General features: G+C 35.2%; 2 protein-coding genes and 1 long non-coding RNA gene across 4 annotated transcripts in view; 2 read left to right on the top strand and 1 right to left on the bottom strand.

Annotated features, from left to right (window-relative positions):
• The window catches only part of LOC116169877 (protein Wnt-5b-like), a gene marked incomplete in the record, with an annotated part of 302,692 nt that overhangs the window by 69,121 nt on the left and 214,503 nt on the right, over positions 1-19,068 (bottom strand).
• The window catches only part of LOC116169926, a 307,419-nt gene that overhangs the window by 122,772 nt on the left and 165,579 nt on the right, over positions 1-19,068 (top strand). The gene's annotated exons all lie outside the window — the stretch shown is intronic.
• The window catches only part of LOC116169789 (A disintegrin and metalloproteinase with thrombospondin motifs adt-1-like), a 51,843-nt gene that overhangs the window by 8,318 nt on the left and 24,457 nt on the right, over positions 1-19,068 (top strand). For both annotated transcript variants that reach the window (XM_031485964.1, XM_031485972.1), the window contains exon 2: positions 11,681-11,753. In XM_031485964.1, the coding sequence (XP_031341824.1) occupies positions 11,681-11,753 (73 nt within the window). The remainder of the gene's footprint in view (positions 1-11,680; positions 11,754-19,068) is intronic.

The following is a 19,068-nucleotide window of genomic DNA, read 5'->3' as shown; positions in this document are numbered from 1 at the left end:
CATTTGGTCTAAAAGCCTGAAATGATTGAATATGATCCTCATTCCACACATCGCGTGGCCTAAATTTCCGAAACTAATTAAGATAATAAAGCGCTATTGAATTTAAACGACGCAGCCAAAGGCAGGCTTAATTTGCAACACGGTTTTAAGAATTCCATTCCACTAATCAAATATGAAAAAACTCTGCACCAACACATAAATCAAGATTAACGTCCACCACCAAAAAAGCATCGTTTCATGTCTTCTTCTGCCATTTATCACATGCTTCCCTCTCTCACCTTCTGCGTATACTTCTTTATCTAAATTGATATGTCGTCGAACCAAATTAAGCACGTTTTTCTTATCGGTAAAACCTGCTTATTCTGAAACTTAATTAGCTTTACGTAGTGATAAGAAACTCTTATTGCGATGACCGGAGATAAACTTTAAAATAACAATCTTTTTACACGTACTCAGCTTTATAAAAAATTAAACAAATAAACAAAGTGGTTATTTAAACAGAAACTTTCCATTATGAAATAAATCCTAACAAAAAAAATCAACATTGATTTCAAATTAGAATAACATGATCGTAATTGTGTGCATACTAAATTAGCGACAAAAATTAAACACATACAGGGTGGCCCAACATTACTGTAGGTGCTGAAATACAATATCAGGATGACGTAATTTACACAACAATATTTGATGGTGTAAAAACTGTGAATATGCCGAAAATGGAGTGCCGTGAGAAGCGAAAATGCTTTACTCTTTTGAATGTGTGCTAGGCTTTACATGTACGCATCCAGAAAGCACACACGGCCTGCTCGATTTCATGTTTTCTAAATATTCAATCACGAATTTCTCCCCTTTTTTGTATACCAACCATATGCACGTTTAATGTTGTCGTTCAGCAAATTGATTGCTCTTTCCAAAGGTCTTAAAAACAATGGCATTGCATTTGAAAAACAAAAGTTGCATCGATTTCCGATTTAACCGGAAGTGATACGGGAAATTTCAATATGCCATCGGATAGATCGTGATGTAGCATACAAAATTAATTAACCATCTATTCGAATTTCACCAAATAAGAGAGATATTGGGGTGACCCTCGTATCTGCAACACTGTATTTTTAGATCAATGAAATTAGGGCTTCTTACGGACCCCCTAGAAGTAAATTATTTAAACTCCGAAAAGAAGTCGCCTAGAAGGGTATAACTGCTAGCTTCGAAAATTGCATAATTTTAAAACGCATCGGTGTTAAATTTTTATATCAATGAAATTAGGGTTGTTAGTGGATCCTTTAGAAGGCCTACTTAATCTAATGTAATGTAGCGAATATTGTAGAAATCCTGATAGTAGATAGATATCGAGCCGCCATAAAGAATTAGTCATCGGCGATAAGAAACGAAAGCGGATGTGACGCATTCTTTCCGGGAAATATGACGTGTTTGTTCGAGAACATTCTAGAATATTCGGAAGCGTTTGAAAAAGATGGGCGTGTGCTATATAAGCAAATCGAGGAGTTCTAACATCTGCAAAGTGAAGTATTAAGCTGCCGCTTGTATTATGTTGTAAATTGAGTGATACATAATAATTACAGTCATAAATTAATTCATTTCAAGAATGGTATACTTTTATTGTTATGTTAATTGTTAATAAATATATCACGTAATTAAATTTACGTTACTGTAGAGTGTTCTACCTTTTTCATTCTTCCAATTTACTGAAGATTGTAATTACATTTGAAATAAGTGCGTACGTATACTTTTCCCTTCCACACCTTAGTGCTACGTCCAATCGCTCCTTACCGGGGGGTCTGGGGGGGTATTCCATACCCAAAGAAACTTGAGGAACCCACTGCCTTTTTTTGCCCAGAAAAAAAATTGTCTCAGATCGACCGGAAAAAAATATTTTCTTATAGAATGTGACCTGTAGAAATCCATAATTTCAAACAGTTCCAAGATCGGACTACTAGATCAAAAGTTACAGCCCTTTGAATTTGCTGTCAAAATTGGCCGATAACTCCCTATCCTTTGCAGGCACTTTATGCGGTTTGGGTGTTTGTAAATATAATGCTATAGGAAAATGATCCGATACTTTATAAGATAAGACGGCTGGGTGTACTTTAGTTATGGTTAAATTCGTTTTCACAAAGTAATGGTCTATAATTGACTCAGAATCCATGAATACTCTAGTAGGCTTGGTAATACAATTTATAAATCCAAAGTTATACATTAAATTTAAATACTCTCCCGGTATTCCCACATCTGTTGAAATATCTATATTTATGTCACCAGCAAAAATTTCAGTACCGATTAGCCGAGTGTTAGTTAAATAATCATCAAGAGCTTTTAAGAAGGAATTTACATTAGTAGAAGGTGGCCTGTAGACAGCAGTTATCCCTATTTCCATGTTATTGAAAATTACTTTAGTTCTCATAAACTTAAAATTTTCAAATGTATAAATTTTGGTTTTTCTTGAGATAGATCAGATTTCACAACAAAATAACCTGTTAATAATGGATTAACGTGGCTGAAATTCTAAAATATGAATTTGCCCTCGTCTTCTAAACGATAAGAGCTTTCGGACGCAACAAAGACAATTGAAATATCTTGACGTGAATTTATTTACGGTGGTGGCGGGTGAAACAGAACTCTAGAAATTAAATCAAATACCTTTACTTTCTATCTTCAATCCCTAGAACCAACAACAAATATTTTCGGTACGACACTTTTCGTAAGCGGGCGTTCATATACAGAGTGGTCACCACAGCCGGTGGAAAGATGGGTGCTTCGTTACACAGTGCGTTATATCGAGCCTACTGTAGTTATAGTAGTAGGCTCTGGTTATACCTACCAGTACTAATATAAATACTATGCGATCAAAAATGAGTTGCTGTCTAGTGACCTTTGGAATTTTTGTTTACATGGCAAATTGTATTTAACTTGAACTTCCAAAGGCGACTTGAAAGCATCTCATTTTTGATCGCCCGTTAGCATAACCACACAATTTAACACCAAAATAAAAATAGCGCTTTACTAATTTCGATTTTCGCTGTCTCTCATCATTCAGCTTCCTTGGCCTCAGTCAAATGTTCATTTGAGAACTATCACCGTTCACCGGTACTTATACACCTTTACAAATTGGTCTTTTAGCAAAACTACTCCGTGACCGTTTTAAAATATTACTTAGCCGATGCATTAGTAAGTCGAAGAAGAACAGTTCTTCAATTCCCAAAGGCAATGAACATAAAGTAATGAACAGCTAAGACACTAACGAGTTCGTAGATTTCAAGCATCACTCTTAAGTACAGTCACACATCCTCATTTTCAGTAAGAAACCTTGTTATTCTGTATACACTCCATGTATGGGAAACATCACGAACTGGAGTAATAAATCTTCCACCACAAGAAGTTAATATACAAGCATCATACTCTACCTTTATAGCGAAAACAACGAGTACGATGATGATGATGGCGGATGTAAATGTGTGTTTGACCCGATCTATCGCACTTGGCTGATCACAAATAATGTACTCGAGCCATTAACATCGTGTGCCAAAATCATTTAGCTAATCGTTAATTACTTGCATCAAGGTCGACATCTGAATACTTTTCCTAACCATCATGTTTACAAACCAAATCGTTTCATTTTCTATTTGTTTATAAACACGTTATTATTCATATCGACCGGAATTGTTGCATCGAAAAGGATGTTTAATAATTGCGAAGGCGTTTTGTAAATTTTTTTTTGTAATCGACAACTTGTTACCAACGTTTCTAGGTCTAATTGTCCATTTCACTCACGTGAGCTTAATGCATTATTCATATAACGTGAGCTGCACGGATTTCTATATTAGATAATTGTGTTTCTGGGTTTTCTGGTGTGTTGGAAAATTATAGGTTGTAGAATTGGAAACTTGACCTGAGATATATCGCGTAAAAATTCCGGAATGCTCATTTATTTGTTATTCACTCTATAAACGCATTTAAAGACGGATATTTTTTATGAGAAGGACTGTTGATTTGAAGAATGTACCTAAATTTGTCCTAGAGAGAATCTTTCCGTAACCCCTCCAAAAGTGATAATTTGAAGTCGAAGAATCGCCGAAAGTTCCGAACATCAGTAAAATATTTCAATTTTTCCAAGTGGTATTATTAATTATTGTATTTTCCCAGATAGAAATCGAAATAAAGAATAAAGTTCCGTGGGTCGACCTCTCCAGGAATGTTAAATTGACTTTGAGCACAAATCGCTATCCAAAATCCCCAAAACCATCGACTACTGCTTTTTATACAATGTAAACCTTTGAAAGGTAGCAGCAATTCGGAAAATTGGATAGTGGAACGCCTTGTGTAATACAATTTTACGTTTTGTATCGCTTGGTCAATGTGAGTACTCGTTGAAAGTGAGATTTTGAAATTTGGTTAACGATCCCGTGTTTTGCCACTGGAATGTATATATATAAATATTTTTAAAAACTTTCCACTTCACTTGACGATAACTTAAATCTTTTATTCTTCCAATTTCGAAACCGACGAACTGCGTCTTCAATTAAACAAATAGGACTTTGTAACGAGAGCATTTATTTGCTTAAACTTTTTTGCGATTTTTCCTTTGAAGTATGAGGAAGAAAATTTCTTTTAAAAGAGTCAAGGTCTCAGGAACACTCAACCAAACAAATATTACTTATGTTAAGCTCAAGTTTTTATTTTGTCGATTGTAATACGGCCAGCTTTCTTCCTCTTCTCGCACGTTCGTCAATGAGGTATTTGTTCTCAACTTTATATGGCCCTCCATTGTCTGACGTTGCAAAGCTGAGAAAAAAGAAGCTGAATTTGCAGATTCTCGTAGTCGCGCTTAGAGAGTTTATGCGAAAGATTCGAATAGCGGGTTTGAGCTTTCGGAAGTAATCGAGCTTAGGAAAAACAGTTTTTAAGGCGACCTAGTGTCCATTTTTTAACCAGTTGAGTTTTTGGAAGAGCATTGCCCCAGTAGAAAAATTACACGGTGATAAGGTTCAAGTTTCATTTTGAAACATTATAAAAAGTGAATTTTTTTAAGCTTAGGATGACATATAATAGGGATACTTTGTGTATAAGACTAAACATTATTTTATTTATTTTTTCTAGTTAGCAATCGATAGTAACCGATAGTTAAAAGGTCAAAAAGGTACCAGTTCACAAGAGATTAAAGTGGTATAAAATTACACCAAGATATATTTACGCGTCCCAGTGTAGGAGTCTGAAAAAATTCCTTAAAAAACTTCACAGCGTATTGGCGCTGTGTAACATAAAGTAAAAGGGAGGTGAATTTAATTTCATGTGTAAAACGAAATTACAACAAAGAAAACTGTTGGTAAAATCAAATAAAATTCAGGTTCAGTATTCGTGCCGCTACTGACGTACTGAAAATCGCGTTTGGGATTATGGAGATGACAACTAAGTTCTTTTTTATATTAACTGTCGTAGGCCGCGGTTCAGTTTATAAGATTATAAATGGTGTTCTGCATATAAGAGTAACTCCTAACTTTGAAAATAATAATTGCAGAATCTGGTATTGCACGGGAATGTGCTCTTCGCGTGGCCGGATCAGCGAACTGCAAATTTGTTTTGTTTGTTACATAACAATAACCATAAATACATATTATTGTTATACAGTTTTGATTTCCCATCAAATTAATTATCATAATTACGCTATTGTGTTTTATGATAATTTCGTCGAGTTAGCAATATCACAATTTGGAATTAATCGCGTGCGTGCCCGTTCCGCAATTTTATTTAAATTAGATCGGTACATTTTGTAATGGGTGGCCAACGACCACTATAGGTAGGTAAGAAATTAATTTGGCATCGACCAACAAAGACAATTAAAATCGATTAGTCCACGAACACAAAAATTGGGAAAAATCTGTGTTAATTTGATTCCCATCTATTGTTTTATTTCAATTGTGAAATTATAGAATTCGGTTTGGTGAACCGTAAATACTGGGATGATTTTTATTTTGGGTCAACTTTCACTCGTCTTCATTATAGAAAACAGGGTTCGTTAAGGATGGGAAAGATCCTTTTCTTTTATTCATTTTATAGTGGGAGGCACATTTCTGTTTCGTTTGGGTCTAGTTACCTCAACTTCTCGAAAAGGTAACTGACATAATAAACGGTATTATTACAGGTGACACAATTGAACAATAAGGATGAACGACGAATTTGCCCTTGCGGTAGATTGTCTAGTAAATAGCTCATGCCGGTATTTACGAAAGTAATTTACTGCAATATTTATGGTAATGCAAAGCACCTTATCAAAAAAATTATTTATGTCAAGGTAATAACTATGAGAACTGCATTCAGCCGACGTCATACGTGTAATTTAGATGACAGCTGATGAAAACTGAAACGAAACAATTAAACAGGATAATTAAGTCTGGTGTAATTTATTATGTAAAGCGGAAAATTGCACAAAAAATAATATAAGGTGGGCAATAAAAAATTTACATAAAGTGCATTAAAATAATGACAGGAATTTTGGTAATGTTTGCCGCATCGATAAGCTTTGCTGAAATGTAAACAATGTTACTTTTATTTATAGATTGTTAATAACGTAATTCGAGATTGCAAACACATTTTGATGCTTTCTAGTTTTTCAGTTTGCGAACAATCCATTTTTGTGCACAGTGAGCTTTTTTAGCACAATTCTGTCAATGCCAAGGACGATAAAAGAAATGCAGATTGAACCAAATAGTCCTCGCCCTACAGAAGGAAAAACAGTGACGGTAGCTTTTATTTTTCCCGAAGAAATAAGTAAATTAAATTGAAGGCATATGGAAATTTTTACGTGTATAAAATGTTCTCTCAGTCAAATATTGAGCGTAGCAAAGAATTTGTTTGGATGCTAATAATCATGATGAACGCACGTCGGATGGGAAGTTTTGCTTTAATCACTGGTGGTTGCCACATTGTCTAGATTTAGTTTTGAATTACACTCTGTGAATTAGTCTCCTTTAGTTACTTTTGCAATATCGGTATCAGACTGTGAGAAACTGCTAGTTCTGAAATGTTGAGATTAACCCACAGCTCAAAACCCGTTTGGTAATGGTAGAAAGTAAGTTACTAACCAATAAAAATTAAGCCATATTTTCTGGGGCGTCAGAAACTTACTTAGTAGTTAAGAAAGGGGATTATTCTGCACGAAATTAACTCATTCGCTGTCTGGTAGTCAAGCCGCTTCACAGAAGAATTGGCGGTCTAAATCTGAATGCGGCTACAATCTTGAGTTTTCGCCATCGAGTTATAAAAAGCGGACAGTTTGTCCCTTTATTATTGTTATTGATCGGGCGTAGAATTTTCGGTTAAGTTAGTGAGCGCTAAGGTTATGTTTTGTTCACCGGAGAAGTGATTTGTTCAAATTACGCCAAGGAATAGTTTTATGCCAAACCGAGTAAATTAAATTCGTAATCTTAAAAGAAGAACTTCATTCGAAATTAGAAACTGAATAACATTTTAGCAACGTTGATTAAAAAACAACTGCCGACACTTTACTGTTAATTGTGAGAATTGAACATCTTTTGTTTTATCATGGCACACTTGGGTTCGGAAAAGGGTTTTTTTTTACAAATTGTCTTGATTTTTCTCTGAAATTTTGTTATGGAATGTGTGGTTTTGTTTATATCAGTGGAAAATTTGTAGTTTTGGCTACCCAGAGATATAATTTGTTTAGGGCGGTGCCATTTGAAATTTTTAAAAATATGACATTTAGCGAAGGTCAATCAAAAATTTTCTTTTTTCGATAAAGTACCTAAAAAAATTATGTGATGGTGGAAGAGGTGTTAACCTGTGCCGCAGTCCAAAAATTAACCGCCTGCGTGATTTAGTTTTTCTCAAAAAAAATTTCGAAAAACTTAGGAGTATAACATGTTGCATAAAAAAAAAGTACTTTTTAAGTACTCTCCAAATCATTAATAAAATATGGGGTTTTCTATTTAAAAAAATGCAAGTTTGATACGCCACTGGAATACAGCACGCCTCTGGTGATCAAAAATATTTTAGAAACATGCCGGCGGTAATTGTGTACAACTTTTCGATATCTTTTATGGTAAATGAGTTATGATCCTAGGAACCTTAGGTGCTACACCCTGTATATTTCATTTGAAAATTGGTTATCAAATTTAAGCTGAGTAACCGACTTTAAAGTTATGTTTAAGCTGAGTAGGGATAGATCAAAAGTTAGTGCCCTCAAGTGAGAGAATTTTATGCTCTACAAAAAAGGTAACCACACCTTTTTTGAGTGTAGTTTTCCTGTAAAATGCCAAAAACTCAAAATATGCAGCTTTAGGAGTGGCTCCCCTTCTAAAAATGTTTGTTTTGGTCCAATATACAATTGTGCAAAGTGGCTTGCTTTAATCATCAAACGCCCCATAATTTTATGTAGGGCTAGGACGAAAATAATGATTATTGCAGGAGACTTTTGTGCTTGGGGAGCGGGAGGGGGAGTAAACTTAGCCTATACAGTTTTAAGATTGAACCACTAATAGTCCAGGCGAATTAACCATTTTTAGGCATAAAAAAAGAACAGTGTTAATAGAGCTTTGACAAGTGCATATGTTAAAATGTTGTATAACAAATACAAACAAAATAAATACGTGAGCAGAATTAATTTTTTGGTGCGGGTGAAAAGGGGTGAAAATCGGATGACGGCAATTTCCAGCAGAAGTTACGATCAGAGACAAAAGTGTTCAATGGAAATGTTGTAGATCGTGAAAAACTCGACAACTTTCTCACATAATCTCAAAGTAACCGAAAAAATTGCGGAAAACCGGTTTTTTTATTGTTCATTTGGGCAAAAATGATTTTATTTTAACAAGACTTTTTACTTTTTTATGTTTCGAAAAGAGGTTTCTGAAATATTCGCTTTTTTCTGCAAAAAACTTTTTAGTCCTTCAGAGAGTTCTATTTGGTGTCATTTTCTTCGTTTTTATCTATACTTTTTGATTGAAAAAATGAAAAAATAACAGTCCCTATTGGAGAAGAAGCTCAAAAAACGAAGGGGCTCCAAAACGACTTCAGTAAAATTGAATTTTCTAGTAAATATTGATGATTTCTTTAAATTTTGGAAATTTGTCAAAAACTGATTACAGCATTCGATTCTATGGGATAAAATACATAAGAACCTATAACTCTCGCCAGGAAAGATTGCCGGTCACAGCACACCTTGTGTCGATTTACAATCTATGTTTTTCTTAAGATGCGAGCGACTTCTGGAATAGGATCGTTGTTGAACGAAAGTCTTTTTGTTCAACATTGACACGATACTATCCCGGAAGTCGCTCACATATTTAGAAAAACATATATTGTAGACCGGGATCAAGTGTTCTGTGACCGGCAATCTTTCCTGGCGCGAGGTTTATATTTCATTATTTTAACAGACGCTTTCTTTATATATTATCAGAAACATGTGAGGGCCATTTACAACTGTGTTTTCTTTGAAACTGATGCGGTCGGCTGGTAAATACTGGAAGTTGCTTCTTGATTTGGTATACTAGACACTTGGTGGACATCTTGAAAACTATGCTAACTGTCCATAGAAAGAAGTTGTTGGATTTCCCAACATTGAATAATGGAGGACTTCGGCCAACGCGAAGAGTCAAAAATTGACAGTTTTTGTTACTTTGACACACATCCGCAAGCGCGATTCTATCCAAAAGCTGTCTGGAAATAGACAGACCGACAGACCAATAGTTTGATTTGGATTCCTGGTGCTTCAAAACGTGTATTTCTGTGCGGGGGAGTCATTTTATATCCCAATGCCGGTGGTAAAAAGCAATTATTGGTGGTTGAGTTGAGTTACTGTTTAACTATCAATTCCCTTAGTTTCTTGCATTGTGGATTTGATTGTGGCGCATCTAATGTTAATTTACGGAATTACATTTGTCATTGTCAATCGTTCCTTCTTTTTACATTGTTGCAAGACATGCAACAATTCGTAGGTAGTTGCTTCAGTGTGCATCAAACCGTTATTTCCTTTTGTTATAATTTTGCACGGGGTGGATACTAGTTGGGCACGTAAGATTGATAATATGTACCATGTATAAAAAGATCCATTTTCTGGAGTGCGGTTTTTGATCTAACGGAGTTACGGAAAGATAACTGTTAGACGAAGGTTTCTAAAAGACTTCCTTGCGTGACCGATTGATACTCATTTAACACGGTAACACCTCTCGTCGTGTTTATTACGTAAAGTTCATTAACATGCCTTTTTTTCCTCAGTTGCGTAACCAGACAGAAGTTTAATCAAAGTAAATGGGTCCATAATTCTTTCATAATTAAAGTAAAAGCTTTACGGAAGGATTAGTGGCAAATTCAACGACGAGTATAAGAAGTTATAAAGTTGAATGTAGGAAAAATAGGGTGGGTAATATGAATTTATTTGCTACCCCCTTAATGTTTCAAGCACACGCGTATATGTGCCATTTTTCAATGCTATTAATAGCCAGCCCTAGCGTTATTCATATTAGAATTGATAGGATCAGTTCAAACTAAAAAGTAGAGCACACGTCGATTTCATGGATTCTTATTAAATATTTCAATACCAATTTTCCGTGACTGGTACCAATGCAATAAATAATTATCGTGCATCTTAAGCTATAACGCATAATCGACTATTTAGTTAGATACATGCATGCGTTCAATAGTTTAGCTTGAAATTAGTGAACAAATTTTGGTTTTTCTAAAGTTTCATTTCAGAATCGTAAATATTAACGTCATTAGGCTGATATGTGTCAAATAAGGGCTGCGGTACCACAATCCATTGGGCTCGTGTGTTAGAGAGAGAACGCATAATTTTTGCCCAAAAATGGCGGAAGTCACCAGATTCTAGTAACGTTAATGTTAGGGATTGTTCCACCTGTTTGGAGATATCTGTATATATTTTTATAAAACATGACAGTACTATGAAGTTAGGTTATAAAAAATGACAGCTACTCAGATTTTATTTGTCAATTTTTTAAGTTGGCAGCAAATTTGCCCAAAAATGGCGGAAGATTGCGGTACTTTCTATATCTAGTCATTACCTAGTGACTTTAAAACCTATAACACTAGGAGGGCCTCTAACGGAAAAACAAAGAACTATAGCTAATAAGAAATTTATACTAAGATAATAACAAATTTACTACGGGAATAACTTACATCTAAGGATATTAAGGACAAGAATACTAAATTTGATATCATTTTTCACCTTTTTAGTGGCAAAGGCTAAAGTTAACGTTTCTCCCTTTTCATCCTGTAGAATGTAGATATTGGTTCCTAAGGCGTGGATTGATACGTTAGTGTACAATATAAATGGCTTTGTAAACTTTGGAAACTAAATCATGTCTTCATTAAATCCATTCTTGAGGTTTTTCATTTCCCTCGCGAGAAAAGCAAATGAAATTTGTTCTTCTTTGGTCGACTGATGTTGGAAAAAAATTTGAATAGGTACTTACGTTCCACCAAAATACAAAATCTAATTTGGTAGTCTTCACGGTACCTAAGATACTGTTAATTATGTATGAGATTACTAATGCCTAATTTCCTTTCATTCGTCATTTCCAAGTAATTTAATACAATCCAGTTGGAACCGTCCAGTCAAAAAAGGCGGAAACGAACAATATTTGCATGTATAATTTTGCGCAATTACCAAACTTAAGCTTTTCTTCTTTTGCAGATTACGGAAAGGAATCTCAAACAATTACTGAGTAGAACGGAATGGCTTTCGATTATGGGAACTTCAAATAGCGGTAAGTAATTGGTTATAATTTCACTTTACGCGAGCTGACCGTGGACCTTCGTGAAAAATTTGAACTTTGCAATGCGTGTCATCTCAGCTTATGCAAATTTAACTCGATTCGAGTTCTTTGTTCGGTTCACTCTTCCTTTTTACCGTTTCGTAAGATTCACTTTATAGTTAATTTTGTATAAATTTTGCATGAGATGTTCTGGTTTGTATCGTGCGTGCGTGATAAAAAATGAAAGTAACGTTTGTCAGACATAACGGCAGGCGAAGAAGGGACTATGAATTAGCCAATTACCGCAATGTACTCGTATCTAATAAATGCTAAATTGTTTTAAAATTTTACGTTCGGGTTAGTTCAATAAGAGATGGAATAATTTCTTGATTCTTTGGGCAACTTTTTTTTTATATGCTCCCAAGGATGCATTAACGCATGTGCCAAGTAGGCTAAAGCCTAGGGGAGCAAACACCTAGTTTATCTCTTATCTCCTGGGTCGTAATTTGAGCTTGATTAAACACAACCTAGAACATTTACAGCTGAAACAAATTTATTAGACAAAATCAATCAATAACGCTGAAATAAAAAAGGCACTCAGGGCCAGAGTACACATACCACGCAACAAGCGATCGATTGGAAAAATTAATTAAAGAAATCTTAATTATCTTAATAACGTATCCGGATATCATTAAATGACCCACAAACACCAAATGATGATACTTCGGAACTTCACTTGAAAGTAGATTTAGACGACACTGGGTTCGTTGTAATTATAGATGTAAAATTCGCGCTTTGATGCCTTATACTTGAAGACCTTAAAAAAGGCGATAACTCCGACTAACTTCTTCGACTAATTTCAATTCTTTAATTCGATTTAAACATTAAACCGCGTAATACAAATCTCTTAGAACACTCAAGTGCCTTTCTTCCGCAACACTTTATAACTGGTAAAGCGGACTGTCTTGCAATAATACGTTCAAATACAGCAAATCTGCCGAACACTAAAACAACAAGCGACTACGTTTCAACGTCCGCCAAAAAAACAAAACAACGATTAGCGTCCATCATCAAAAAAGCCACGATGCGTGTTTTCCTCTCCTATTTAAAATATTCTTTCCTCTTTCATTTTCCGCGTATCCTCTACTTCGAAATTAAACACTCTTATCGGCGAAACCTACTTATCTTCAAACTAATTAGTTTACGCAGCGATAACAAATTTCTTATCCCAACGACCGGATTTAAATGAGATAAATAATTATTTTCAAATGGCTCTAATCTTTCTATATGAACAATAAAATAAAATCAACCACGCGATTATTTAAACAAAATTAAGTAACAAATAATTCTTAAACAAAATCAAATAGCATGATATTGTGTTCATTCTAAATTAGCGACCAACATTTTCTTTAAAGAAAATTGAAATTAACACATACAGGGTCACCCATTATTATTACAGGCGCTGAAACATTAATAATACATTTCAAAATAAGTAGACTAAGTTCGGCGCGTTTAATTAATCTGTCCTTGACCTGAACACGACTTCAATTTAAGCGATGAAAACGCACGTATTTCACTGTGAAGTTTAAAAGTCCTCTGGTTGCACAACAATTTTATGGTCTAATAAATGACAGCCCCTCGATGATGTCGGTCCGTCTGTCGGTCTGCCAGTCTGTACTCTCATTTTCGGCTAAACGGGTTTTGGGATTGGAACCAAATTTGGTAAACATATTCATAGACATAAAGGGAGTAACCGAATAGCTGAAAAGGTTTTGCGAAGAATTCAGGCGCTCGGGGGATACAACCCTCTTCACGATGCCAACACAAAATTCAACTTTGGGCTGGTTGTCTACTTTTTATTCGGTGATTTGTTGTTAGCCGTGTAACAGTTCTTACATCGCTTTTGGGAGGGATATAATTTTAGATAATTCTTAGATCATTTTAATGCAAAACCAGTAAAACTCAATTTAAGATTCGTAGAATATAACTAATTTTCAACACAGTCCCATCGCAGTTGCAGAGGGGCGCATACGATGTTTTTCTTCAGGGTTCTATACAGGGTGTTTGATAATTGAATGTCAATATTTAAGGGTGCGATTTTTGGGTCCATTTTAAAAAAAAACTTCATATGGACCTATGTCCTAAACTTTTGAGATACAGGGTGGTAAAGTTTTCAACCGTTTCTCTGCATGATCATGACAATATCGTTAATATGACTATATCACCGTGCAGAGAAAAAAATATTTTCTTTTTTTACGTGAAAACCGTGTGTCGGATTGAAAAAAATCAAATGATCAAATCGCATCGTTTTTAAATAAACTCTGGTTTTCGGTCGAACTTCTTCTACCTCATTATCTGTTTACTTTTTACGTAGTTGTGGAGAAATAAATTTCCTTCAAGAACCATTGAGATTATTTGGTAACTTCAACTCCTCAAGAAGTTCGGAAATTTTGGGTATATTTCGAATTTTTTTTAATTTTTTGACTGTGTATCAACTCTGACGAATCCCTAACACTAAGATGTCATGTATATACAGGGTGTTACATGACCGCATGTAAAAAAAAATTGGGTGATGGAGGGGATCAAGACAAGCACTTTTTTCCAAATAAACCGAGGGTCCAACGTGTTTCGTTTGGGGGCCACCCCCAAAGAAGTGGTGAAATTTGGATTTCTTCTTTAATTTTTTTCTCAGCAAGCATAAGAATGTTTTTATTTTGAAAAATAAAATAATAAGCCTAAGTTTTGAGGAGTTGAAGATAAATTAACAAATCTACAGTGATTCTTGGAAGAAATTGAGTTTCCTACAACTTCATAATACCACTAGAGGGAACAATTCGATCGAAAACACAATTTTATATGCTTTTGATTTTGATAAGAAAATTTTGTCCTACGGCTCACCGTTTTCCAGTCGAAAAACCGTAAATCCGTACACACAAATAAAACAAAAGGGCGAGCACAGCGGTAGTTCGTCCTGGGCATATAATCGTTGGTCCTTCGTTATCACTTACCAATAGGATTAAGCGCCACTCAATTTCTATCTTAACTCTCCCCGTGTGGGGGAGCTATGAGGGTAGTAATAACAGTTAGGTACCAAAAGAAATAGGTACTGGTTTATGCAATCATGCACCAACAAGAGCTCAAAATAAACTTGATCGATACAGCCACCCAATCAAATTATTGGTTTTCACACTCTCGAGCTGAGCCGGTATTGTTCAGCGGGAGGTACCTGTAGACAGCACCCACTCCAATTACTGCGTACAACAGCCGTCTTATCCCAGTTAATGAGAGGGCATAGAAACCAATTAATACGCATAAAGATATAACAATGATTAAATTAAGGGGTATTTGAATATTATTACAAAACTCGAAAAATTAATTGTGATAGAAAAATTTTTACCAGTGTCGTAGAGCATCAATTTTATTTAATACGAACGAGGGTCTTCAACCCTTATAATGTAACTAACCGATACAAGTGGCAGTAGCTTGTTATTGGGAATTCGTTTGGAAAATTTTAGGGGTCACTTTCTTCTTCGACTTTTTAACAATAATGTGTAAAATACTTTGTCAGAGTATCTATTTATATGGGTTTTATGGTTTATATGGTATCCTTCATCCTAACAGTCCCCATTGAATTATTTATCAAACCTCCAGGATATCCGATCTATCTTTTTCATGAAGCTGTTTAGAATACTAATTGGACATGGGGAACAGATCCCCTTTCTTCTTTTGACTTAGGTATCTAATCTGGTCTAAATATTTTCTTTCTTCACATTGACCTTAAATATCCTTAAGCTATTCCGAGAGTAATTTGTTAAATAATAACACCAATGCAACGGATACAATCACATTTACATACATTACAATAGACCAATCGACGCGACGTGCTTTGAATTGATCCTTCTTCACAATGTGTCTGAGGTGTCCTTACTTCTAAGAAAACAGTCTAAGTAAATGCAATTTTGTTGTACATTTATGGTGCTGGAGACGTTCCTCCTCCTCGCTCCTTTTGACCGGGAGTTTGGATATGTTTTTAATTGGGTTTTCAAATTTGGCGACAACTTACTTTTTCTTCAAGCCGTCAAGTTTGTATTTTGGGTTTTTCTCTTTTATTCAATCCATTCAATTTTCAAGAAGCAAAAACGTGGATTATTTTAGTTCTCCAAAACCTTCTTGAGGAAAAAGCTTTAATTATAAAGCAACTATCAAATTGATCGTTTTTCGTTATAAACACTGACGTTCAAATAACAAATCACCAGAATAAATACAATTTTCCGTTACTCCAGTCAATTGCCGGAAGCTAAGCGCGTGTATCGTGAAAATCTGCACTTCCGACTTTTAAGGCCACAACTTCATTTAAATTCCATCTCATTACAGGTCACGGACAGAAATCGTTTCAGTGTTTAATGGAAACACAAAGATGTAATTAAGTGACGTTGTTTTTTGTCATTTTTGCGCGTACGGGGATTTAATTTATCACACTGTATGGTGTAGGTATTATTTCGCACGCCCTTGTACGGCGATTATCCGAACAAAACTATCACTTCCTGAAAGTGTAAAGGGGAGTTGTAATTAAGGAAATTAGTTTATTGCCTATACTTAAATTGCATAACGAAATTGTTTTAAATTTAAATTAGCACTTTTGTTACTTTTCAAATTTTAAACTATACTTACTGGCGAAATGGTGGATCGGTTTTTCTGCAAATCCCAACAAAAAAACTGTATCATAAAATGAATTACTAAAATGCCGTCGACTAGCCCTTATGATTCTCTACTAAACTTTACCGCATTTAACTCCCCTTGCTGTCGCTTATGCTCACTCTGTTCGTTGACTGAGCCCTTAATTTTCTGTCTACTACAAGCGAACGCATAAATGGCAGTACTCGGCATCGATTGGCTACGGAAACGCGTACTGGTATTAGGGGTTTAAATGGCGTATGGTTTACGGAACCAAAGTTGGAGGTTCAATGGTTCCGCTGATAAAATTTAAGGCACTATTTGGCCTTACTGTCAGCAGCAATAAACATTTTAAAACTAACCTAAACCAGTATAACTTTTTGTGAAACACTTCAATATTCATGAAGAGATAAAATTAAAATAGGAGTTAATTATAAGAGGAGCGTAAAAAAGAATTAAGCAGAATTAGCAGCTTGCGTATTTAGCAAACTTAATTCCATATGAATTACAAATAGTTGGTAGCCGAGCGCATAGCTTCACTCGGCTTAATTTTCATTAATAATAAAGCACATACACAAATCTGTAACTTTTAACTTTAATTTATTAAGTCCGTCTCTGACCAATCTGTTTGCATTTATTGGTATCAGACTACATACAGCTATATATAGGATTAGAGATACTTGCGAATTAATATACATATTGAATTCACTTAATGAAAGTGTGGCAGGAATAGTTCATTCCAATTGTAGCTTTACAATTGAGTGTTCTTGACTTACTCGATGAATTCCATTGGATAGCTCTAAATTGCATACTCAGTAAGGTACTTTACAATCAGATCTTATTAACTGACCTCCCGAGCGTTTTCTTTACTATACGAAACGCCCGAGCATTTCTGTTTATGCAATCAGTCACGTATTTAAATGTTGTTTATGTGATTTTTTGTCGTGGCTTTGATGTTTGATGGCTGGATTTGGTTCCACTCTCTTGACTTGGATATGATTCGAAACGCACGGACCGGCTACAGAATTCTGGGGCGTGGCTTCTAGGAAATGCTACGAAACTCTTCGTCAGAAGCGTGAAGATTATTGATGTAGACGATGGCTCGCTTTTGGCTTAATTTCTTTCTTAGAGATCCGCCTAATTGGCTTAAAATTGCACGTCGTGCTTCGCCTAACGAATGACACCTTCCCACTATTTAAGGATAAGACCGAAATTACTCTTTAACGAAGTGACGTTGAAAAGTTTCGTCTTTTAAATATGTATTTCATAGGTGCCTCAGGATTCTAAATGTGTCCAAAATTATATAGGAGAAAAATAAGACACAAGTGATCGTGAGAATAAGATCTTTAAACTTTGTTTGAGCGTAATCCTTTTGGAGGACTTTTATAATTGACATGCTTCATGCGACAGGTAACCGCAATAGCGTTGAATCGAAACCTTAACAGTTTTGTACTTTGTGGCACATTTCAAGATATAAATCATATTGAACCAAGAAACTGTATCTGCGAATTTTCGTTCATAGTCTATGAATCAAGCAAAGAACGCAAAGCTGAAACTTCTCATTTATGTAGTGGCGCCTTGTCTGAATTAAAATTCGCGTAAGTATTAATTTACTATATAACAGAAAGTTATTAACGCTACAACACATTAATTTACAATATGGATAATCGAGTGGTAAACACTAAAAGCCTAATAATAATTAAGTGCTTATAAAGATTGTTTACCCTGAACGGAACAGGTCAAAGATAAAATGCGCGGAAAACTTTTCAGATACAAGTGGAAATTACAATCAAGAGAATTACTCTCACTTCCCGAATACAGCGTACTTAAAGCTATGGAGAAAATGAGTCAGGGGTAAGACCCTCCATATCAAAAATCAGTTACTGGCGTTACTGCACTGTCACTTACCATGATTTCATGGTAATAAAGCTAAATTTGCTACGTGAATTTACGTTTGAAGAAGAACCAGTAAGTTCCACACTGATTCTCTTTTCTCTTGGACTTGTATGGTTACTTCTTGTTCAGGTTTTAACATTAGAATCATTGTCTTCAATCAAAGATTTTATTTCTTCTCGCAGTTTAGCGTAATGGACGACTGAGTAGGTTAGCGTTTAAAGGCGAAAGTGTTGGGCAAATGTCCGACACATGGAGTTAAATGCGTCTTACATTCCGTCCAGATTGAAAAGATTTTCTATTTAAACTGCTTCATATTTTCTTAAGTCAAGGTGCGTCTGTGTTGATAATAGCGTAAGTTCAAAGTTATTCAACTTACGCGCGAACGTGTTTCGTATTTTTAGTGCCCCACTAAAGTTAATTGGCCGTCGCTCAAGCCTGCGATGAGAAAAACACTTACATGTGGCTCGTACGGAAATTGCAACGTAACTCGTACAAAGTTACAAATTACCAAATACATAATTGTACTTGACGTGGTTTATTGTTTCCTTATACTCTAAAGCGAGTATTGGTCGACTACAACTGTAGAGGTTCCAATCTGCAGCCTCAGGATTATTTTCTTCACATTATTGTAAGGAGGCCGTTCCGACCTTATTGTGTCACGAGATAGTTCTATTTACGAGGTACAGTGATATCTAATTCACGAAAATCATCAGAACTTATGATCGATTAAAGTGTTTCTAAAATTAGTTAATGAACA

The sequence above is a fragment of the Photinus pyralis genome, unplaced genomic scaffold, assembly GCF_008802855.1.
Source record: "Photinus pyralis isolate 1611_PpyrPB1 unplaced genomic scaffold, Ppyr1.3 Ppyr1.4_LG1, whole genome shotgun sequence".
NCBI classification, from domain to species: domain Eukaryota; kingdom Metazoa; phylum Arthropoda; class Insecta; order Coleoptera; family Lampyridae; genus Photinus; species Photinus pyralis.
This window is presented reverse-complemented; position numbering and strand designations above follow the sequence as displayed.